This window comes from Convolutriloba macropyga, chromosome 3 (genome assembly GCF_964194025.1).
Source record: "Convolutriloba macropyga chromosome 3, txConMacr16.3, whole genome shotgun sequence".
Lineage (NCBI taxonomy): Eukaryota > Metazoa > Xenacoelomorpha > Acoela > Convolutidae > Convolutriloba > Convolutriloba macropyga.
In genome coordinates this window covers 35,108,059-35,133,618 of record NC_134470.1, presented here as the reverse complement: position 1 = coordinate 35,133,618, position 25,560 = coordinate 35,108,059, and the positions used below count along the sequence as shown (strand labels likewise).

Here is a 25,560-nt window from a genome sequence, read left to right as displayed (position 1 = left end):
TTGTGCAGTCTGATTAAGAATTTGGGCTACTTGGTGGTCCAAATGTGCTCATGTGAAGCTAATACCGGGGCCAAAGTCAATGTTCTGCAAAGCCAGAAAATAGTTCTACCACTTTAAGACAAGGTCACAGAGGAGTTGGAGACGGTGAGACAAGGCATCCTTGAACCGGTACAGCCAGAAAGAGTAACTAATGAATCTCCGGTGGTGTGGCTGAGAAAAAAAGCGGAGGACTGAGACTTTGTGTGGACTTGAAAGCGCATATCAGTGGCAAGGTCATGGATGAGGAATACTCAATACCAGAAAAAGAGATAGTCTTCCACAACTTAAGTGGATCTCATACTTCGGGAAAAATTGATCTCGCAGATGCCTACTAAGAAATTGAACTTGACGGAGAGGCAAAAGGCATATTCGCAATCAGCACATCTCATGGACTGTTCCAGATGCGCTGACTAGCTCAGAGAATGAAATGCATCGAATCAACATTCAAAGGAATCAAGGGTGTTGTGATTTTTCAAGACGACGTGTTGGTCAGTGGAGCTGCCATAGAGGTGTTTGACAAGAGAAAGCTTGCTGTCAAGAATCGAATACTTGAGAAAAACTTTACTATCAATGAGAAAAAATCTAACTCAAAACCAGTGAATATCGTTAGTTTTTTGGGATACTCAATTTCAGGCAGAAATAGCACCCGATCCTAAATATGTTGACAAGAAAACGCGAAAGCTCCAACTAACAACAAAAAACTCAAATCGTTTGTTGTGCTCGCAAATTTTTACGACAATGGTTCCTGATTCTGCAACAAAAATGGTACCTCTGAATTACATGAACAATAACAACTTCTCGTGGGTCAAAATGCAATAAAAAACCTTTGGCTGTAAAAAATAAATTATGTGCGAACTTTCTGGTACAGCCTTACAGTTTGCAAAAAGAAGCCACTGCAACTACTGACACCTCTGAAAAAGCAATTGGCGGGATTTTTTTTGCTAGAACGACATCCAGTAATATATGTCTCCAGGAAATTGACTCTAGCGGAGGAAAACCAATCAAACACAGAGCGCGAAGCACAGGCAATTGTCTTTATGGTCACAAGGTTGAAACTATTTCTTCTTGGAAAACAATTTACCCTACAGACAGGCCACAAACCACTCAAAAATCTCTTTGCAGCAGATGAGATCCCAAAAAGCGGCAGCAACTAGAATCACAACATGAGCTGTAGCTCTAATAGGTTTCGATGAATTGGAGCTGAAATAACCACCAGGAGAGCAGATACCACATGCAGATACTTTGAGCAGAATGGATTTTGATGACGATGAATCCGACAACAACCGAGAGTGCTTCGCAATCAACAACATCTAATTCGCTCAGTATGATTTGGTGACCCAAGGAAAAATCTAAACTAACATGAAACAAACAGACTCTCCCGGGACATAACGGAACAAAACAAAAGCGGCAATTGGAAACAATGTTCAGAAGTGGAGAAAAGATCGGTACAACAGAAAGATGCACTGACCATACACAATGCAATCATCTTCAGCTGTTGTTATTTTCATTCCACTCAAACATTTGGTTTTGGCAAAAGCGCATGAGACACATTCTAGTAGAAACGAAACTGATGCATCACTTAGAATGATAGCATGGTGGCATGGCGTTACACACGGCTTTCAACATTTTGTTAGTAACTGTTTGGTAGTAACTGTCATAGGAACATGCCTAGCCTGGGAAAAACAGTCTATACGTGGCCAGAAGCATACGATTGGGAACGGCTCCACATGGAGTGGGGTTAGGTTTAGGACCAAGGCAACATCTTAGTTATTGTGGACGCGGGTTCAGGCTGGATAAAAGCTTTCTCGCGAAATAGATAATCAGATACAGTTAAAGTATATTTTAGTAAAAAAAATTAGCATGATTCGGAATACCAAAACTTTAGTTTTTTATAAAGGTCTTGGGGTTTTAAGTGGTGACCGTAAACAGTGGTGTGAATCACTTGGAGTTAAGAGAATTTAATCACCTTTCTATCATCAAAGAGCTATTGCAAGAGCTGAGAGAGCAGTTCAGACAGTGAAGCGGGCGCTTCAAGCTTGTCCTCAAATTGTCGTTTCGGGCATTCCTGCAAACAAAGGGAACTGATGACACATCGAAACATTTCAAAGACGAGGGGCAAATCTCCGGTTGAACTATTTCTGGGACGAAGAGTGAGACTACCAACAAAAGCAGATTTGGACGTGCGCGTAACAATTATTTTCAAGACCAATGAAAAGACAAAGACAATTCCTGCTACCTCCATCGTTATCTTTTTAGTAACGAGTAAAATCGCCTAAGCTATAAAACATCTTGTAGATGGCTTGTCTAGTTTTCATGCAAGTTTCAAAACATGTGTGTCGAATTTCCGATACTGTTGTTTCCAATTTTCATTAAAAACGGTTGGCATTCGCATTTGTTGCTTCTACACTGGACATAAATTTTCAATTGGATTCAGTTTAGAGGCGGACGATCAAATACAAATTCGAGGCAAGAGAATATGATGAGACCTTTGCCATTTTTTCTTTTACATAAGCATAAAAACGTTTGAAATAAGTAGTCAATTACATAATTTCATGGCCCAAACGGCTATTTCTTGCCCAACATTTGCTCTTTTCTAGCAGCTTTAGGTTCCATACAATAACGATCAAAACAAAAAAATTAACCAAACTTAGTATTAGTAGTAAATATGAAACCGAATGAATTTTTTTATCGGCCGTGAACGGAAAAATCTCTCCCGATTGTATCAATAAACGCATTTGCAAGTTTTTGTTTTTAAAAAAACAAAGTTTGCTGCGTAAATATAAGTTCCTATATATACGTAACCAAGAGCAGACTTCCATTAAACTCAAAAATTGCGTGTTTTAGGCTTCAATGATTTCAAGCAGGTTCAAGTAACCGGTACCTCTAATATATTTTACGCTGAGAAACGTATTCGAGACGTTTTCGCGTGGATTTCATCGTTATTTTATCGTTAAGAGCTGATCAAAATATTTGCTTTTTTAGCAAAAACGTTGAAATAATGTCAAATTTAAAAATTTTCAACAAGATTGAAACTAGTTTTTTGTTCAAAACAATTTTGTTCCGAAATCATAGTAAAAAAGTAACGTAAGAAAAAATTCTTAAAAATGAAAAATTACATATTTAAGGGGTTCCCAATTGCATGCTATCAGTTGAGAGCTTTATTTATGAGCAAAGATTGAGAAAAAATGTAATCAAGAATGTGAAAATTATCAACCAACTAACGAACGACACACCAGAGCAATTTAATTTTGGGTTTAATTTAGGCGTGTAGCCTGGAAGTTTTTTGGTGGAAAAACTCGGATCTCATCGGGTTTCGCGCCATAGATATCCAGGCTAGCTGCCAGACATCTTGTAAACTAGACTACAAGCACGTTGTTACTCAACCGCTATCAATAACTTTTATATTAATAGGAAACTTAATTATAGAATGAGCAATTGAAATCACTCAAAACGATGAAGTAAAGCTTGACACAGTCACTTGAGAAGTCAGAGTATTTTTTTAACTTAGAAGCCCAAAATTGGTCAAATAAAATTTTTGTAAAAAAAAGACGAACATGTGTTCAATAATTGCTTCTATTAAGGAAGTATGTTGGGATTGGGAATGTTTTTAGGACAATTTTGAGTGTGTACTTTTAAATTAAAATTAATTTTGATTCATTTTGTTTCGATTGTTTTGTTGCTATAAAAGGTTTTGAGAAGTCGACTAATTTCGCCAGGTTTTGAAAATGATTCTGTTTTTGTTTTGTCGGCTTTTCTTCTCGAAATCGATCGAAATTCAACATCGCCGGCCCCATTTGCAGAACTGCAAAAAAGAATAATACTGCTGTAGTAAGTGTTAAATCATCCATCCAGCTGGATAATGAAATGAGGTCAAAATAATGATAATGGAAATAAAGGAGTACAAATCTAATCGGGTGGCTCGTAAAAAAACGACTCTCCTAAATTAATAAAAGAATTACAAATCGAAATTACCAAAATTAACAAACGAGAGCCAGGGGGTTAGAGACGAACCTCTAAGAAATAATATCAATAAAAAGTTAAAACAAGCGCGATCGATAAGAATTTGCCATAAAACAATTGTTGGCAATTGGAAAGCGTTATTTTTAATTTAGTTAATCGCGAATGTAGTCCAAAATATTGGGGAATAAAAGAAGGTAACACCTATGAAAGCGTATGAGACCGAATGTATGCAAGTAATTGCTACAATGGCGGTTTATATTGAAATTATTTGAATTGTATTAAAATAAATAGTAAGATATGGTGTTGATAATTTTGTGAAAATTGGGATCCAATAAACACAATCCGCTAGCTGCATTTTTCATTGTAGAACCTATGAATTCAAAATTTCGTCAGAAAAAACTTTGCTCAACTTGATGACCGGCCTAATGCGATCACCGCTCGGCGTTTTCAATTTGACTGATCGAACGATCCCATCATCTCTGGGAAAAACTGGCATTAATTTGGCAACAGGCCTCAGGCCTCGGGGGTAAAGTCCTCAAGGATCAATACCAAGTCGCCGACGTTCAGATTCCTTGAACCTTTGTTCCATTTGGAACAAATTTGTTGTCCTGGAAGGTACTCTCACATCAATCGATTCCAGAAGTGAGCAGCTATTTGTTGCGATGTACGCCAAGCTTTCGAAATGTTCTTTTCGTCTCCAATAAAAACGCCAGGAGGCAAAATTACTGAAGACCTACCTAGAAGAAAGTGGTTTGGCGTAAGAGGTAAAGGATCATTTATATCACTTGGAACGTTTGTTAGGGCCCTAGAGTGCATAATTGTTTCTACCTCACACTTAATTCTGTATAATATTTCATCGGTAAGCGTTCGTGACCCGATGATTTTATAAGGCAGTTTAGAAATATGCACTAATCGCTCCCAAATTTCGCCGAAATGCGGGGCCGCTGATGGGTTAAACTTCCATAGGATTTCAACTTTTATAAGGTGAAATTTTGCCGCAAATAATTTTGACCCTATTAGGTCGGCAATGCTGGAATGGAGGCTGTTGTTCTAATCAACAAATAATTTTACGCAGTCTGAAATATATTTGTTGGTTTTCCCCTCCGGCTGACAAAACGTCTTACGCAATTATTTGTTGAGTCAGTGCTAAGGCCATCTGAGGCTTCAAGATGGACTGCTCTGATAACTAGACATGTAAATAGTAGTACGTACCAATTAAACAGCTTGCCATTGTTCTTTACAAGAAACGGTCCAATAAAATCAAGTCCATTTGTTTCGAAGACAAATTGAGTGTTTTTAGGTAATCTGTCCTGAGGCAAATCTGCCGTTTTAGGAATGCTAAAGTCTTGGATCATTCGGCGATATAGAACACAGTGTCTAATGGTTTGTTTTATTACCGCTCGACACCGAAGTATCCAGTAATAATCCATAAGAATATTCCTAGTTTGTTCGGGACAACAGTGATAGTTAAGTTCATGAGTATGTTGTATCAACAATCTGGTGGCAGTGGCGTTGCCGTCAAGTAACAGAGGGTAACAGGAAGTCATCAAAAGGCTTGCTTTTGACAAACGGCCTCTCGGTCGAAGTTGGTTGTTTTTGTCTAAGAACGGGGATAGATGTTTTAGTCTTCTTGAACTGGATATATCGTCACTTTTTTTCAGAGCAAAGAATTCTGCTTTGAAATCTTGTTTCTGGGTTGTTTGAATGCCAAAAAAATTAAAGAATTATGTTGGGATGGGGAATGTAATTAGGACAATTTTGATTGTGTACTATTAAAGAAAAATAAATTTTGATTCGTTTTGTTTCACTTGTTTTGTTGCTATAAAAAGTTTTGAGAAGTGAACTACTTCTATCAGGTTTTGAAAATGATTGTTTTTGTTTTGCGGCTTTTCTTCTCGAAATCGATCGAAAGTCAACTTGTCCTTGACATCGCCGGCCCCATTTGCAGAATTGCAAAAAAAGAATAATATTGTTGTAGTAAGTGTTAAATCATTCATCCAGCTGGATAATGAAATAAATTCAAAATAATGGTAATGGAAATACAAGGGTACAAACTAATCGGGTGGCTCGTAAAAAAAAGACACCTAAATTAATAAACGAATTACCAAACGAAATTAACAAAATTATCAAACGAGAGCCAGGGGGTTAGAGACGAACCTCTAAGAAATAATATCAATAAAAAGTTAACAAGCACGATCGATAAGAATTTGCAATAAAACAATTGTTGGCAATTGGAAAGCGTTTTTTTTTAAAATTTAAGCAAATAAATCGCGATTGTAGTCCAAATTATTGGGGAGTAGAAGAAGGTAACACCTATGAAAGCGTATGAGACCGAATGTATGCAAATAATTGCTACAATGGCGTTTTCATATTGAAATTATTTGAATTGTATTAAAATTAATGGTAAGCTATAGTTTTGATAATTTTGCGAAAATTGGGATCAAATAAACACAATCCGCTAGCTGCATTTTTCATTGTAGAACCTATGAATTCAAAATTTAGTCAGAAAACAATTTGCTGAACTATATGACCGGCCTAATTCGCTCACCGCTCGGGGTTTTCAATTTGACAGATCGAAAGATCCCATCATCTCCGGTAAAAACTGGCATTGTTTTGGCAACAGGCCAGGACTCGGGGGTGAAGTCCTCAAGGATCCATACTAAGTCGCCAACATTCAGATTTTTTGAACTTTTGTTTTATTTGGAACCAAGTTGTTGTCCTGGAGGGTACTCTCGCAGCAAACGATTCCAGAAGTTAGCCGCTATTTATTGCGATGTACGCCAAGCTTTCGAAATGTTCTTTTCGTCTCCAATAAAAAAGCCAGGAGGCAAAATGATTGAAGACCGACCTAGAAGAAAGTGGTTTGGCGTATGAGGTAAAGGATCATTTATATCACTTGGAACGTTTGTTAGGGGCCTATCTCACACGTAACTCTGCATTATATTTCATCGGTAGGCGTTCGTGACCCAATGACTTTATAAGACAGTTTAAAAATCTGCAATAATCGCTCCCAAATTCCGCCGAAATGCGGGCTCGCTGGAGGGTTAAACTTCCATAGGATTTCAATTTTCACAAGGTGCAATTTTGCCGCAAATAATTTTGACGCTATTAGGTTGGCAATGCTGGACTGGTGGCTGTTGTTTGAAACAACAAATGATTTTCCGCAGTCTGAAAAATATTTGTTGGGTTTTCCTCTCCGGCTGACAAAACGTCTTATGCATTTAATTGTTGAGTCGGTGCTACGGCCATTTGGGGCCTCGAGATGGACTGCTCTGATAATTAGACATGTAAATAGTAGTACGTACCGATTAAACATTTGCCCTTGTTCTTATCAGGAAACGGTCCAATTAAATCAAGTCCAGTTGTTTCGAAGACAAATTGATTAATTTTAGGCAATCTTTCCGAAGGCAAATCTGCCGTTTTAGGAATGCTAAAGTCTTGGATCATTCGGCGATATAGAACACAGTGTTTAATGGTTTGTTTTACTACTGCTTGACACCGAAATATCCAGTAATAATCCGTAAAAATTTTCCTAGTTTGTTCGGGACAACAGTGACAGTTAATTTCATGTGTTTGTTGTATCAACAATCTCGTGGCAGTGGCGTTGCCGACAAGTAACAGCGAGCTTTTGACTTAGGACTTGCTTTTGACAAACGGCCTCTCGCTCTCAGTTGGTTGTTTTTGTCTAAGAACGGGGATAGATGTTTTAGACTGCCACAACTGAATATATCATCACCTTTTTTCAGAGCAAAGAATTCTGCTTTGAAATCTTGTTTCTGGGTTGTTTGAATGCCGAAAATATTAATGAATTATGTTGGGATGGGAATGTATTTAGGACAATTTTGATTGTGTACTATAAAGGAAAAGTTAATTTTGATTCGTTTTGTTTCGCTTTTCTTTTTGCTATGAAAGGTTTTGAGAAGTCGACTAATTCCATCAGGTTTTAAAATGATTGATTTTGTTTTGCCGGTTTTTTTTCTCGAAATCGGTCGAAAGTAAACTTGTCCTTGAAAGCTTCAAACTTCGTTTGCGAGGGATTAAAAACAAAGCTCAGTTTTTGCAACTATTTGAAAACGCAAGTTCCAAGTTCATGTTTCGTTTTCACCGGCCCCAATTGCAGAATCGCAAAAAAGAATATTACTGTCGTAGTAAGTGTTAAATCATCCATTCAGCTGGATAATGAAATAAATTCAAAATAATGGTAATGGAAACACAAGGGTACAAATCTAATCGGGTGGCTCGTAAAAAAAACGAGTCACCTAAATTAATAAAAGAATTACCAATCGAAATTACCAAAATTAACAAACGAGAGCCAGGGGGTTAGAGACGAACCTCTAAAAAATAATATCAATAAAAAGTTAAGACAAGCGCGATCGATAAGAATTTGCCATAAAACAATTGTTGGCAATTGGAAAGCGTTATTTTTAATTTAGTTAATCGCGAATGTAGTCCAAAATAATGGGGAATAAAAGAAGGTAACACCTATGAAAGCGTATGAGACCGAGTGTATGCAAGTAATTGCTACAATGTCGGTTTATATTGAAATTATTTGAATTGGATTAAAATTAATAGTAAGTTATGGTGTTGATAATTTTGCGAAAATTGGGATCCAATAAACACAATCCGCTAGCTGCATTTTTTATTGTAGAACCTCTGAATTCAAAATTTAGTCAGAAAATAATTTGCTCAACTTTATGACCAGCCTAATGCGCTCACCGCTCGGCGTTTTCAATTTGACTGATCGAATTATTCCATCATCTCCGGGAAAAACTGGCATTACTTTGGCAACAGGCCTCAGTCTTCGGAGGTGAAGTCCTCAAGGATCCATACCAAGTCGCCGACATTCAGATTCTTTGAATTTTTGTTCCATTTGGATAGAATTTGTTGTCCTGGAAGGTACTCTCACAGCAATAAGAGTGAGCAGCTATTTGTTGCGATGTCAGCCAAGCTTTCGAAATGTTCTTTTCGTCTCCAATAAAAACGCCAGGAGGCAAAATGACTGAAGACCTACCTAGAAGAAAGTGGTTTGGCGTAAGAGGTAAAGGATCATTTATATCACTTGGAACGTTTGTTAGGGGCTTAGAGTTCATAATTGCTGCTATCTCACACGTAACTCTGCATAATATTTCATCGGTAAGCGTTCGTGACCCGATGATTTTATAAGGCAGTTTAAAAATATGCACTAATCGCTCCCAAATTCCGCCGAAATGCGGGGCCGCTGAAAGGTTTAACTTGCATAAGATTTCAACATTCATAAGGTGCAATTTTGCCGCAAACAATTTTGACGCTATTAGGTCGGCAATGCTGGACTGGAGGCTGTTGTTCGAACCAACAAATGATTTTCCGCAGTCTGAAATTCATTTGTTGGGTTTTCCTCTCCGGCTGACAAAACGTCTTATGCAATTAATTGTTGATTCGGTGCTAAGGCCATTTGAGCCCTTGAGATGGCCTGCTCTAATAACTACACATGTAGATAGTAGTACGTACCGATTAAACAGCTTGCCATTGTTCTTAACAGGAAAAGGTCCAATAAAATAAAATCCAGTTGTTTCGAAGACAAATTGATTGTTTTTAGGCAATCTTTCCTGAGGCAAATCTGCCGTTTTAGGAATGCTAAAGTCTTGGATCATTCGGCGATATAGAACACAGTGTTTAATGGTTTGTTTTACTACTGCTTGACACCGAAATATCCAGTAATAATCCGTAAAAATTTTCCTAGTTTGTTCGGGACAACAGTGACAGTTAATTTCATGTGTTTGTTGTATCGACAATCTGGTGGAAGTGGCGCTGCCGTCAGGTAACAGCGGGTAACGAGAAGTCATCAAAAGACTTGCTTTTGACAAACGGCCTCTCGCTCTAAGTTGGTTGTTTTTGTCTAAGAACGGGGATAGATGTTTTAGTCTTCTTGAACTGGATATATCATCATCTTTTTTCAGAGCAAAGAATTCTGCTTTGAAATCCTGTTTCTGGGTTGTTTGAATGCCAAAAATATTAATGAATTATGTGGGGATGGGAATGTGTTTAGGACATTTTTGATTGTGTACTATTACAGAAAAATTAATTTCGATTCGTTTTGTTTCGCTTGTTTTGTTGCTATGAAAGGTTTTGAGAAGTCGACTAATTCTATCAGGTTTTGAAAATGATTGTTTTTTTGCCGGCTTTTCTTCTCGAACTCGATCGAAAGTCAACTTGTCCTTGACAGCTTCAAAATTTTTTCGCGAGCGATTAAAAACAAAAGTCGGTTTTTGCAACTATTTGAAAACGCAAATGCAGGTTCCAAGTTCATGTTTCGTTTGCTAAAGTGATCAAAAAGCTAAACGTTGAGAACAGAAACAATATATTTGCATTTTTTTTCTGGGTTTTGCTTGTTTTACATATATTATGAATCAAGCTTACAGTATTAAATATTTTTCTTGAATTTATAGCGTAATGAAATTTGTTTCCAAATTCATGAGGTGAGATGAGCTGCTTTTAATTCAATTGATACATTGAACAACCATTAAATTAGTATACATAGTATTGCGGCCAATTTAATGAACGTCAGAATTGGATGAATAGCTAGGAGTTGCAATGTTTTCGAGTTGCAAAAAAAACAGAATGATTAGTTTCAGATAGTCAAAAATAGATCCACTTGAATTGTTCAAACAGATTGGATTTTTGTGGCGCAACTTCACAATTCTATATTGTAAATATTATAAATGGTAATTAACTTAATATTGTTCATTGAACAATTGTAGTGCAGAAAGAAGTAGAACCAAGATTCAACTGAAACAATGGGAATAACTGCACTCGAAATGATGAGACATCAAACAGAACTAAATTAGGGATTATTGGACTCTCGCATCACATTTCGTCACTGGTGATAGTGTATCCTTGTTATTATACATGTTTGCTGGTTATAAGATACAATGTTTTAATAGTCTTTTGATAAAGTTTTTTCAATCGGTAGTCACTATCGGGCTCGCAGGCATTTTCGCTTCATGAACCGTAAGAAACCGTTCCTCACAATTGGGCAAGATATAAGTTTGCGTAGAGTAAGCCTCATTTGGAGAACAATCAAATATCACAGCAGTAGATGATGTGAGAGCTAGTGTTTTTCCGGCAATGACCTGAATAATTTGCGACAACACCTTGAATAAGTTCGCTCATTTTTGAGTACCTGCCTTCACTTTGGAAGAGTTTGGATTTTTGAATGTTAAATTCGTTGTGACGAAGTTGAAGTACCGAGAGTGTTAGCGGGTTTTTCTTACGATTGAACAATTGAATTCATTTTTGCTAGCCTCGGAACCAGCTACCAGTTACCTTCTGTACAATAACATTCTTGATCATTTGCTTTGGTTACCTTGCATGAGTTTGGGCAAAGGATTTCATTTGATCAATCTACTTTTTTTCTTAGCACGGTGAATCTTTGGATTTTGACAAGATTCAATTGACAAGATTCAATTGCTGTGATTAGTATTAGACGTCCTCCAATTAGTGAAATTTGGTTTTTTTTCCAATATACATCCTAAGCTGCATTGTGGCAATTTTCCTCCGAATTTTCAGCACTACTTCAGCAATCTTCCAATTTATCGTCGGGTATCATCGGGTCTAACAGTAGTATTTCCAGATTTAAATCTCCTGTTTGATCTTTTTAATACAATTAAAAATTTGTATAGGGCGCAAGACTTATCTTACTTAGTATTGTATTAGGTTTTCTTCCAAAGTGGCCTTCGAATTGTAGCAGAATTAAAAACTTCTGTATTCATGTTAAAAATTGATATCAGATGAAATTAAAGGATGTTTTCATCAAATCATTTTTGCTTTACTTTTTATTTGTAATCAAAATACTTTGAGTTCCTTTTACAAGTGCTTAGTTTGTTTTATTTCCTTGTATCAGCCGGTTAGCTAGGCCCCTTACTCTATGATTGAGCATTGGCACATCAGTTAACTTAATATCATTGTGTTATCAAAAAGATTTCATTTGCTGACCAACATAAGAGCGAGCTTGATCTCTCCTAATTGCTCGCGGAAAAACGTCCACAAGAATTACATGAGAAATTTGAGTGTTCGAACCATAAATATTTTGAAAAAATGTTGCTGCAGGGAATTTTTGAGAGCGATCTATACAAGCAAGGAAGTGCGTTTTCTGAAATTTCATTTTCAAAAAGGCCCTCCAAAGTCTTAGCAATAAACAGTAAAATACACAAACCAACTTAAAAATGAAAAATTAAACTTTTCAGGTGTTCCCGGTTGCATGTTATAATTCGAGCGCTTTATTAATGCGAGGAATTGAATTTCCGTTTTCGGAAAATATGCGTAGATTTTTTTGTTAGTTCATTGTTAAAAGCAAATCTTAATAACTGATTTTCAGCAAAAGCTTTGAAATATAGAAAAAACTAAATTTCTAACAAGATTGAAACTATTTTTTGCACGAAACAGTTTCGCTCCAAATTTTTAGCAATAAAAAGTAACGTTTAAGATCAACTAAAAAATGAAAAATTCAACCTTTCTTGTGTTCCCAGTCGCATTCTATAAGTTGAGCGGTTTGTTTATGAGAAAAGACTGAGAAAAAACAAAATCAAGATTATAAAAAATATAAACCGACTGAAGCGCTAAATTTAGGGTTTAGCTTGGATATTTTTGGGGTGCAAAATTTGGGTTTTGAACCATCACCCTGAAGGCTAGCTGTCAGACATCTTAACAACTAGGCTACAACCACGTTGTTCATAAGCAGCTAACAATTTTCCTTTGAATTAGAATCAAACATCGTTTCAGGATGAGCAATTGAAATCACTAAAAATGATCAAGTGAAGCTTGAAACAGTCACTTGAGAAGTTACAGAATTTTCAAGCGCAAAATTGCTCAAGCAAAAGTTTTGCTTAAAAAAAGACCATTCGAAAAGAAATTCAATTTTTGCAAATATCTGTAAACGCAAATTTAACAGAAAGCAATAACATAAGATATAGAAGAATTCTCTTGAGAACTTATGCCACAAGTTTCAAAATAGCCGTGCTAAATTCATAACTTTTAGCCAGGACATTGCAAACAAACACGATTTTTGTTTGCTAAAGATATCAGAAAGCTGAACTGCAAGAAATAAAACCATAGATTTGCGTTCTGTACAAGTTTGCATTTTTATCAGGGTATTGCCAGTTTTACAGTTATTAATAATGAGCGTCTTTCAATTCGAATGAAAACGTGAACAACCATTTAAATAAGTATACATTATTGCGGCCAATTTAATGAACGTCAAAATTGGATAAATAGCCAGGAGTTGCAATGTTTTCGAGTTGCAGAAAAAAAGAATGATTGCTTTCAGATAGTCAAAAATAGATCCACTTGAATTTTTCAAACAGATTGGATTTCTGTGGCGCAACTAAACAATTCTAAATTGTAAATATTATAAATGGTAATTAACTTAATATTGTTCATTTAACAATTGTAGTGCAGAAAAAAGTAGAACCAAGATTCAACTGAAACAATGGGAATAACTGCACTCGAAATGATGAGACATCAAACAGAACTAAACTAGGGATTATTGGAGTCTCGCATCACATTTCGTTACTGGTGATAGTGTATCCTTGTTAGTATACATGTTTGCTGGTTATAAGATACAATGTTTCAATAGTCTTTTGATAAAGTTTTTTCAATCGGTAGTCACCATCAGGCTCGCAGGCATTTTTGCTTCATGAATCGTAAGAATCCACTCCTCACAAATGGGTGAGATATAAGATTGCGTAAAGAATGGCTCGCTTGGAGAACAATCAAATATCACAGCAGTAGATGCTGCGGGAGCTAGTGTTTGTGTTGCAATGTCCTGAATAAATTGCGACATCTTGATTAAGTTTGCTCATTTTTTGAGTACCTGCCTTCGCTTTGAAAGAGATTGGAACTCTGAACGCTAAAATCGTTGTGACGATGTTGAAGTACCCAAGAGTGTTAGTGGGTTTGCCTTACGATTGAACAATTGAATTCATTTCTGCTAGCCTCGGAACCAGCTAATAGTTACCCTCTAAACAATGACAGTCTTGATCAATTGCTTTGGTTTTTTGCACGAGTTTGGGCAAAGTATTTCATTTAAACTATGAAATTTTTTTGTCATTGTGAATCGTTGGATTTTCCTTGACAATTTTCAATTTCTGCGATGTGATATTAGACGTCTTCAATTTAGCGGAATTTGGCTTTTTCCAATATGCATCTTATGCTGCATTGTAGCGATTTTCCTCCGTTTCCTTATCACTACTTCAGCAATCTTCCAATTTATCGTCGGGTATCAACGGGTCTAACGGTAATATTTCCGGATTTAATATCTCCTGTTTAATCTTTTTTATGTTGCAAATTTTGTATAGGGCGCGATAGTTATATTACTTATTTTTGCATTCAGTTTTTTCGAAAGTGGCCTTCGAATTGTAGCAGAATTAAAATCATCTGTCTTTATATTGAAAACCGATATCAGATGAAATTAAAGGATGTTTTCATCAAATCATTTATGCTTTAAATTTTATTTGTAATCAAATTTTTTGAGACCCTTTTACAAGTGCTTAGTTCGTTTTATTTGCTTGTATCAGCCAGTTAGCTAGGCCCCTTGCTCTATGATTGTGCATTGGCACATCAGTTAACAGAAAATCGTTGTATTATCAGAATGATTTCATTTGCTGACCAACTTAAGAGCGAGCTTGATCTCTCCTAATTGCTCGCGGAAAAACAGCCACAAGAAATACATGGGAAATTTGGGTGTTCAAACCATAAATACTTTGAAAAAATGTTGCTGAAGGAAATTTTTGAAAGCGATCTATGCAAGCAAGGAAGTGAGTTTTTCGAAATTTCATTTTCAGAAAGGCCCTCCAAAGTAATAGCAATAAAAAGTAACGTACAAAAATCAACCTAAAAATATATTAATCTTTTCTGGTTTTCCCAGTACCATGTTATAAATCGAGTGCTTTAATAATGAGAGGAATTGAGTTTCCGTTTTCGGAAAATATGCGTAGATTTTTTTGTTAGTTTATTGTTAAAAGCAAATCTTAATAACTGATTTTCAGCAAAAGCTTTGAAAAATAGACAAAATCAATATTTTCTAACAAGATTGAAACTAATTTTTTGTACAATACAGTTTTGATCCAGAATTTTAGCAATAAAAAATAACGTTTAAATTCAACTAAAAACTGAAAAAATAAATTTTTTAGGTGTTCCCAGTTGCATGCTATAAGTTGATCGGTTTGTTTATGAGAAAAGACTGAGAAAAAATAAAATCAAGAATATAAAAAACATAAACCGACTAAATTAGGATCGCTCTCGAATGACAGGCTGGGAGCAATTAAATTTAGGGTTTAGCTGAGAAATTTTTGGGAGCAAAAGTTCGGACCTCATATGGTTCGGACCATCACCCTGCAGGCTAGCTGTCACACATCTTAACAACTAGGCTACAAACACGTTGTTCATAAGCAGCTACCAATTACTTTTATATTAGAAGCAGACATCATTTTAGAATGAGAGCAATCGAAATCACTCAAAATGAAGAAGTGAGCATTGAAAAAGTCACTTGGGAAGTCACAGAAAGTTTTAGCACATAGAGCAAAAATGGTCACGCAAAATTTTTCCAATAAAAAAACCGACACTTTTACAATAATTGCATCAAAAATTCGATCTGGAGCAATTAAAAACAAAAGTCAATATTTGCAATTATCTGTAAACGCAAATGCAAAAGTTCTAAGTTCCTGAACTAATTGAACAAAAAGCATTAACATGACAAGATATAGAAGGATTCTCTTGAAAACTTATAAGTTTCAAAATAGCCGTGCTAAATTCATAACTTTTAGCCAGGACATTGCAAACACGATTTTTATTTGCTAAAATTATCAGAAAGCTGAACTGCAAGAAATAAAACCATAGATTTGCGTTCTGTACAAGTTTGCATTTTTATCAGGGTATTGCCAGTTTTACAGTTATTAATAATGAGCTGCTTTCAATTCAAATGATAACGTGAACAACCATTTAATTAAGTATACATATTATTGCGGCTATATTATTGAACATTGTGTCTGAGTAGTGAACGTCAGATTTGGACAAAAAGACAGGAGTTCCAATGTTCTCGAGTTGTAGAAAACATAGAGTAGTTAGTTTCAGTAAATAGGAAATACCTTTATTTTAAATGCACGAACAGATTTGATTTTCGTGTTGCAATATAACAGTTCTATATTGTAACTCTTATAAATGGTAAGTAACTTAAATTGTTCATTCCACAATTGCAGTGCAGCAAGAAGTAGAATCAGGATTCAGCTAGAATCAGGATCAAAAGAAGTAGAATCAGGATCAAAAATGGGAATAACTGCACTCGAACTATATGATGGCTCGACATCAAACAGACCTAACTTACGGATTATTGGAGTCTCGCATCACATTTCCCTACTTGTGATAGTGTATCCTTGTTAGTATAGATGTTTGCTGGTTACAAGATACAATAATATAATACTGTTTTGATAAAGTTTTTTTTAATCGGTTGTCACTATCAGGCACGCAGGCATTTTTGCTTCATGAACCGTAAGAATCTGTTCCTCATAATTGGGCGAGATATAAGTTTGCGTAGAGTATGGCTCGTTTGGAGAAATTCAAATATCGCATGAGTAGATGCTGAGGGAGCTAGCGTTTGTGTCCCGATGTCCTGAATAATTGCGACAACACCTCGATTGCGCCTTGACATTTGCTTATTTTTGAGTAGCCGCATTCGCTTTGGACGAGATTGGAATTTTGAGCGTAAAACTTGTTGTGACGATGTTAAAGTACCCAAGAGTCTTAGTGGGGTTTATTAACAATTGAACTCCTCTCATTCATTTCTGTTAGCTCCGGAACAAGCCTCTGAATAATAACAGTCCTGATCATTTGCTTTGGCAAGAGGTCTGCGTTGAAGTGGTTACTTTGCAGTTCGGGTTTGTGGGCCCAAAAAGAATGTCTCGCCATTTTTTTGTCCTAGTGGGAGACCTACTGATAGCGCGCAAAATCTTTTCGAATTTATTGAAAAAACGCAATTCGCATTATTTGTTACTCGTCAATGTTTGATAATCGTAATACTCTCTTTCACGTTAAGTCTCGTGCATGATCTTCATTTTTCCGCTTTTTTCGGTGAGGTTGGCTGGCCGGTGATTTGAATTCTCTCATAAAGGTGGGTTCTTTCCTGCTTTTGTAACAGTTTTTGCAAAATCGGAGTTTATTGGTGTAGATTCCAAGGTTCCTGGTTCGCAAAGATGTGATCTAAATTTTTTTTTATCTATCCAACAGACGAGCTTTGGCAAAGGATTTCATTTAATCCATCTTGTTTTTTCTTGGCACGGCGAGTCTTTGGATTTTCCTTGACGAGTTTCAATTGCAACGACAGTTCAGTGCTGTGATGCGGTATTAGACGTCCTTCACTTATTGGAATTTGGCTTTTTCGGGTATTCATCTTATGCTGTATTGTGGCGATTTCCCTCTGTTTCTTTATCACTACTTCAGCAATCTTCCAATTTATCGTCGGGTATCATCTTGTCTGACGGTATTATTTCCCGATTTAAAATTATTTATCAGCCGGATAGCTAGGCCCCATGCTATGATTGTGCATTGGCACCTCAGTTAACTGAATATCGTTGTGTTAACAAAATGATTTCATTTGCAGACCAACTTTAGAGCAGACTTAATCTCTCCTAAATGCTCGCGGAATGACGTCCACAAGAACTATATTTGAGCAAAATTTGGGTGTTGAATCCATAAAAAATTTGAGTAGCTTTTCCTGCAGGGAATTTTTGTAAGCAATCTATACAAGCAAGGAGGTGAACTTTTTGAAATTTTTGTTTTCAAAAAGGACCTCCAAAATCTCAGCAATAAAAAGTAATGTACAAAAATCAACTTAAAAAGATAAATTAAACATTTCAGGTGTTCCCAGTTGCATGTGATAAATCGAGCTCTTCATTAAGGAGACAAATTGAAAAAAGAATAAATCAAGAATATAAAAACATAAACCGACTGACATCTGATTAACTGCTCTCAAATGGCAGGCTGGGAGCAATATAATTTACGATTGTAGCTTAGAAAATTTTTCCCTCTGTTTCTTTATCACTACTTCAGCAATCTTCCAACTTGTTGTTGGGTATCATCGGGTCTGGTGATACTATTTTCAGATTTAAAATCTGTTTAATCTTCTCTTAAGTAGAAAAATTTGCATACGGCGCAAAACTTAGTTTTGAATTAGGTTTTCTTCTATTGTATATTACTTAGCATTGAATTCGGTTTTCTTCCAAAGTTGCCTTCGATTTGTAGCCGAATTAAAGTCCTCTGTCTTTATGTTATAAACTGACATGAGATGAAATTACGTGTTGTTGTCATCAAATTATTTATGCTTTAATTTTTTGTTTATAATCAAATTATTTTGAGCTCCTTTTACAGGTGCTTGAATTTTTTCATTTGCTTGTATTAGCCGGTTAGCTAGGTCCCTTGGTGACGTCTTAACAAATAGACGTTACAAAATATAGAAATTTCAACGAATGTGATTGGTTGAGAAATTTAAAACACTGCATCTTTATGCGTTCAATTAACCTAAATTGGACAGAGCCTATTGCTAATATTCTTTTACCGAATCTGTTCATGCCTCGCATGCCTTGGCCATATCTCAGCGGCCCGTGGGACTTGATATGAATCTATCACAACCGAACGTGAGACCAGTTCCCCCCAAAAAAGTATAATTTTTCTATTTCGACGTATCGCGATTTCTGAGCAAATTCACGTTAACACGCATATCCTATTTTAAAACAAGGAGAATTTGTTGAGCAATCAGCCAATCAGAGAACAATATTCCTATTTTCTCAATTGTGATCGGCCAGCAGTAAAATTTTTATATTTTGGTACGTCTGCCATTTTCACTAGCGCCAGGTCCCTTGATCTATGATTGCGCATTGGCACCTCAGTAAACTCATTATCGTTGTGTTGTCGAAATGATTTCATTTGCTGACCAACTTTAGAGCGGACTTGATCTATCCTAATTGCTCGCGGAACGCCGTCCACAGGAATTATATTTGAGAGAAATTTAGGTGTTCAATCCATAAGTATTTTGAAAAATTTTTGCTGCAGGGATTTTGGAAAGTGATCCATACAAGCAAGGAAGTAAGTTTTGAAGTTTCATTTTTAGAAAGGCCCTCCAAAGTCAATTTCCGCTAAATTCTATTATTATCGTCTAAAAACTTGCCCGAGATGATGTTTTCTCTAGCAAGAATTGCTTATTTAAAATGACATCCACCCCTCCGTTTCTCCCATCGAACTGAGGGTCATGGAGTTCCCAGAATGGCTCTCTGTCAATTGAAGGACAACGTCGTGGATGGATTATTCACTGTGCTAATTGCAATTGGATTTATGAGTACGCTTAATTTGAGTGATATCTGCTAATCGATAAGCAAAGATTGAAATATTCCGCGACTGGACTGTCCGGGTCGAGGAGTTCGTCAAAATTTATGTAAGAAATGGGCTGACAACCGCTGAAAAAAAAATTTTCAGCGGGTAAATCTTACACATTAATCCGCTTAATCTGCTGATTTTTCAGCACTTTCTTACATAATTTCAGCACTTTTCAGCACATTAAGCGGATAATTTTGTAAGATCTAACTGCTGAAACTATAATTTTTCGGAGGCTATCAGCGCATTTCTTACATAACTTTCCGGACTTGTGTTACACAATATCATCACTTATCTTATGCATTTTCAACGGTTTCCTTGCACAAGTTGAAACTTTTTGAATTGTTTTTCCTGCTGTACATTTAGAACAAGCAACTGTGCAAGACTAGAAAGCATTGCACTAGGGCAGTTCAAATTAAAACAGTTGGATATCTGCCAAAAGACTTAAGAATTTTGTCAAACCTTAAGATAAAGCAGTTATTGCAGCTGAGGTATAAAACCAAATTACTTGATTGAATGAAACCAGGTACCCTAAGTATAATTATCTTCCTTCCGTTACATATGATGAAAGTGTGACGCTTTTCACTCGGTCTGTTTTTCAAAAAAATGAATTTTCATTTAAAAAACCATGCAGAGTTTTGATTGATTAGTGGCAATTCATAAGTGCAGAATTTGAAGGAGCCTACATGCTGACTACGTTATAAGCAATAGTGAGCAAAAAGATTGCACGTAAAATTATATAAGAAAGGCGCTGAATCCGCTGAATTTAAAATTTTCACAAGTGCTGAAATTATGTAAGAAAGGCGCTGAATCCACTGAATTTAAAATTTTCACAAGTGCTGAAATTGTGTATGAAAGGCGCTGAATCTGCTGAATTTAACATTTTCACAAGTGCTGAAATTATGTAAGAAAGGTGCTGAATCAAATGCTGATTTTATGCAAGAGAAGCGCTGAAATGTGCTTAAATAAATTTTTTTCAGCGTATTCAGCACCTTTTTATCGATTTTCAGCGCAATCAGCACAACCTTACATAATTGCAGCACATTCAGTGGATTTCTTACAAAAATATCCGCTTACAGCTGCTGACACCTCGACCCGGGGTATTTTGGGTGCAATTAAGACACTCACATGCACATTTTAAGACGCCGAAAGTCTGCAGTACCAGAGGACAAAATATTAGAAGTTCCTGCATAGCCAGAAGTTCACTTCCGTTAGACTTTCGTCATTTTAAAACGTGCGCAATTCGTACTTTAAGCATCGTTACAAGATTCTGCAGAAGTCACTTCGAGAATCTAACTTAATATCTCGAACCAATTCTCGGATCTCGATAAACAAAAGAGGTCGGAAATTTTCTTTAACTTCACGCAGAGTCACGTAACCATTGTTTAACCGAGATTGATTCCCAGGTTTAGACCTCGACTTAAGAAAAGACTTTATAATTCTAGTAGGGGGGTCTTTATTGACTATAAATACACAGTCCAGAACTTAGGTAAAGTCAAGGTAAAGTCTTTTCATGAGTCCAGCTAAGTATTTTCATAGCCAATTAAAGTCGAGCACGGTCTTTTAATAGGTCGAGCAGGGTCTGTTCATGAGTCGAGGATCTTATTTTGTGGGATTAAAAACAGTTAACCTTTCTATAGTTCTTTTTGTAGATGTGTAACATCTACCAGCAACGCCAAAATAGCGTTACAACAGGCAGTCCAACTTCGAAAAACAGGTGGATTTCCGCCAAACAATCTTAAGAAATAGTGAATTCTTAAGATAAAATAGTTTTCGCAAATAAGCAATATAGCAAATTTGTTTGGCTGAGTTCAGCTAGTTAACAAAGCTCTAACAATCGACATTTCATCATCCATGAGTCTAGGTTGTTATGATTTAGTTCATTTGGTTCTAAAAGTTGTTTTTTCAAATATATGTATAATACCACAGTTCGCTTCTCTGAAAAATATGAGAAACATTGAAAAAATTGAACGGTAAAAACCCGTTGACTACGTTATAAGCAAAGACCAATTTGCAGAGCAAATGTAAATTTTTTGGGTCCAGTTTGAACAATTTAGGTCGAGGTAAAGTCGAGCATCATATTTGGGTCGAGCTAAAGTCCGGCAACAAAAATATTGGTCGAGCCAAAGTCTAGCTGAACGATTAGGTCCAGCTAAATTCTTTTCATGGGCTATTTCAGTCCAGCATGGTCTTTTCATACCATTTTTTCGTCGAGCATGGTCGTCTTTTCATATTTCAAGGCCTAAACCTGGGTTGCTTTCATTACATCAGAAGTTTTTTCTCAGGACATAGATGATTAGATTTGATTTTTGCGCTGCAATCGTGAACTATATCTTTATTTATCAGTTGCAGTGCGGGAAAGGGTAAAATCAGGATTCAATTAAATATTGGAAAAATGCACGAGAACCTTATGATGATTATACATCAGACAAAACTTAATTAAGGATACGCGGTGTCACGTATTACAAGAAGGACGAGAATGCAAAAAACAGCAAATTGCACGACAGTTTGCTTGGATGGCACTTTGCTCTGATTAAATCTTTGCTCTGACATGAACAACAGGCTTTTTAGCAATTTTGAGAAGGTTTATATATGAGATTATTTATCGTCATATAAAATTTATAGTATTTGTAACTTTCTCCTGGAATTCACTACAAGCAATTACTTGAACCGAGATAAACTTACTTCCGATGAAAGTAGCCGCGAAGTACCGTACAATTAAAAAAAGATTAAGAAAGTAGAATTACGCATAGTTATTGCGCATTTGCAATATATTACGATACAAAAAAGTGGAAACCAGCTATAAAAGTGCGTACATTTATGCAAAAAAATCGGCACCAAAAAACGCCTGTGATGTTGTTGGCTTTGGGGCTAACAATCAGCGCCCCAATAGCTCGTCAAGACCCCTAGAATTATAAATTGACACCTTTGTATGTAATTGTAATTATGAGTAGAGTTTTTGATCAAACCTGCGATATGCTGCTTCATTTTCGCCCAATGTAATTTCGTCGTCCGCACCCGATCTGTAGTAATTCAAGGCATTTCTGGGCAAAATATGTCTGGCTTCCCTCTCAAAATCAGCCAAACACACCAAATGCGATAAGCTCTGCGCCATTCTTCACTTCAATTTTCTAAATTCTGCAAAATGTCTACGAAGTATTGTGTGTGTGTGTGTTGGTGACAAATTATACCAATGTGCTGAGCAAAGTTAACTGATTATTGAAGACAGTACATGCTTAGGCGAATGCAAAGTAAGCCGATAGGCAACCAAGCCGACAGAAAAGCAAGCCGAAAGTTATGTAATAGTTATGTATTCTATCAGAAATAATACATTGTCAGCCGTTACAATCAATACTGCGCGTAGTATTATAGTGCATAATGTATTCCAATGCACCAAAGAAACAAAAATGCGTCAATTGTTAGACATCTAGTGGGTACGGGCCTCAGCAGACCGCTGTCCATGGCCATGCCTCTGATCCGCTGTGGGATGTAATCCGGAAATAGCGGGCCGGTTATCGCGGCGAACCCACCGGCCGGCCAAGGGCAACTTAAAATACCGGTATCCCAAAATTTTTCGGCTTACCTGACCTCATTTTCAAAATTCGGCTTGCTTGCCTATCGGCTTGCTTGACCGCCACCACATGATTAGCTAGGTGGTGGTCAAGCAAGCCGATAGGCAAGCAAGCCGAATTTTGAAAATGAGGTCAAGTAAGCCGAAAAATTTTTGGGATACCCGTATTTTAAGTTGTCCCTGGCGGGCCGGTGGGAATGCTTCGTACGGAGAGCGGTCCACTGAGACCCGTACCCACTAGATGTCTAAAAATTTACGTATTTTTGTTTCTTTAGTGCATTGGAATACATTATGGACTGTAATACTACGCGCACTATTGATTGTAACGGCTAACAATGTATTATTTCTGATAGATTGCATAACTATTACAAAACTTTTGTCTTGCTTTTCTGTCGGCTTGCTTTTCCTTCGGCTTCCTTTGCATTCACCGCTTAGCTATTCTTGTTACGAATTGAATGAACGAATTTTAGACAATCAGAATCGAGTATTTCCAATCTTTAAAATAAGAATTAAATATTTTCTAATATACGTAGAAAGTTCCCAAAAGTTCATTTAACCTAATTTTAAGTAAATATAACCACGACATGTACCAATTAAGGTGGTTTTTGGCTTAATGTTTTTAGGTTTTTTGGATCTGTTCTATTTTGGCCTCCACCTTAGTGAGCTTATTTCTTTTTACGCCCCCAGGAGCGCGTGCTATTTTCTTACAGAGTAACGTGTTATATAACAACACATAATTTGTAACTGGGGGCATAAAAAGACGGGGGGGGGGGGGGCAAAACGGAATGGATCCGGTTTCTTAGACGATTGTTGACCGATTATGAACCGACTTTGACGTCAATTACATCAGACTAAAAAAAATCTGTCAAAAGAGCATCAAAAAAGACTTTGCCCTCTAAACACTGGTTGCTATGATCACAAAGAATACTAAAACGTGTCTTAATCTCCAACAATTATACGTTGCGTTGTTTATATGCGGACAATTTTGAAGCTTACGTTAATGCTTATACGTTGCTTGCAAAAAGATGAATTGAAACTTGAATTCCGTAGACTGTTGTTTCGAATATCTACCGCTACATTTTGGTGCCGAGAAATCTCGTTATGTCCGATCGCCCCTCGTTATCATTTCTCTTCTATCACCCATCGTTATTTAGACTAATTGTGATAAACTTTTTAGCTTTGTCATAATGACCTCCTCAGTTGACAAAAATTTGCCTGTGAGCCTGACAGTAAACGGAGTTGGCAAAAAGGGAGCAGGAAGCTGCTACATTGATGTGGAAGTTTCCTAAATCAGCCAATTCAGCTTTCCTAAACAGTATCAACGATTCGTGGAAAAGTCCTAGGCCCGAATCCGCTCACGATACAAACGACCAATAGAAGCAATCCAGAAACGGGAGAGACACTTCGATGACCCTCTGCCTCGAGTTCCGAACTCAGAGATGGCCACGATGCTCCCTCAACCTGTCAAAGCCACCCGCTGACTACTCCCTTCTACCTTTTACTCCTTACCACATGATCATTGTTTGCAAGAGGAAACAGACCAACAGGAACTGTCAGACAGAACCTCTGATTTTTTTTCAACTGCGATATATGTGTAATAAATTTAGACGGCAAGAACTCATACCCTGAAAAAAAAGTTGAAACTACGAAAGAAGTTTCATTAGTTTTCGCAGAAAACGGTCTTTCTGCAGGAAATTGTTTGAGATATCATATCGGTCAACATTATTAACAACAAAAATGTAATTTGGAAAACATCGACTTTGAAAAACATCGTTTTTGAGCATTTTGTTCGAAACTTGGAAATTTTAGAGAAATTGGTTCACTATGGTTTGTATAGCAATAAGTTAACCTCAGATACGAAAAAAAGTGAGAACAATGCTAAGTAGTGCAATTTTAAAAGTCAATTTTAAAATTTAATAGTGCAATTTTAAAGTCAATTTTAAAATTTAATAGTGCAATTTTAAAAGTCAAATTTTAAAAGTCAATTTTGACGAAATTTAAAAAATGAGAAAACCAATACCGAATTTTGATTAGCCGTTCTTTTATGCATAAAACCGTCAATTTTACTGGATTAGAGTTCCGTGATCAAGAATTTGCAGAAAAATTGACCCAAATTGGAAAAAATTGGACAAAAGGGTAAATTTTTGACAAATTTGTCAAATCCATCTCTTTTCCAACTTGAAGGTTCATCAATTGAGTGAAACTCAATACAGATAAGGTGTGAAAAACTCACAACCTCCGGCCTACAACAAAAATCGTATTGCCATATTTTTTTTTCGTCGCTCTATTCAACATCGTACCGTCCACGTTTTTTTCGTCTTTTAGCTTTTCAAGTCTCCGTGTTTAGTTTTTTTCAATATTGTCGCTCGACCACATTTTAGTATTTCATTTTCGTATCGATCGTTCCGTTTTTTGGTATTCGACGTTGTATTTCTCCGCGTCTTATATTCCTTCGATGTGGTATGTTGTCATATGTGGTAAAATTGTTTCAGTTTTTGTTGCGGTATGTTGATTATGCTAGTATGCTGGTTTGTTGTTTTAAACTTATAGCTTTCTAGGGTGTGACTTAGTTGATTCACGAGTTACAGCTGGAGTGC

General features: G+C 36.4%; 1 protein-coding gene across 4 annotated transcripts in view; it reads right to left on the bottom strand.

The window, feature by feature from the left end:
• Positions 1-25,560, bottom strand: part of LOC142336163 (2-Hydroxyacid oxidase 1-like) — a 78,054-nt gene that overhangs the window by 40,499 nt on the left and 11,995 nt on the right. For 2 of the 4 annotated variants that reach the window (XM_075384773.1, XM_075384775.1), the window contains exon 1: positions 22,362-22,632. In XM_075384773.1, the coding sequence (XP_075240888.1) occupies positions 22,362-22,507 (146 nt within the window). In that variant the 5' untranslated portion in view covers positions 22,508-22,632. Of the gene's footprint in view, positions 1-22,361; positions 22,637-25,560 lie in introns of those variants that run through there. The other 2 variants (XM_075384774.1, XM_075384776.1) reach the window with 2 other exon arrangements.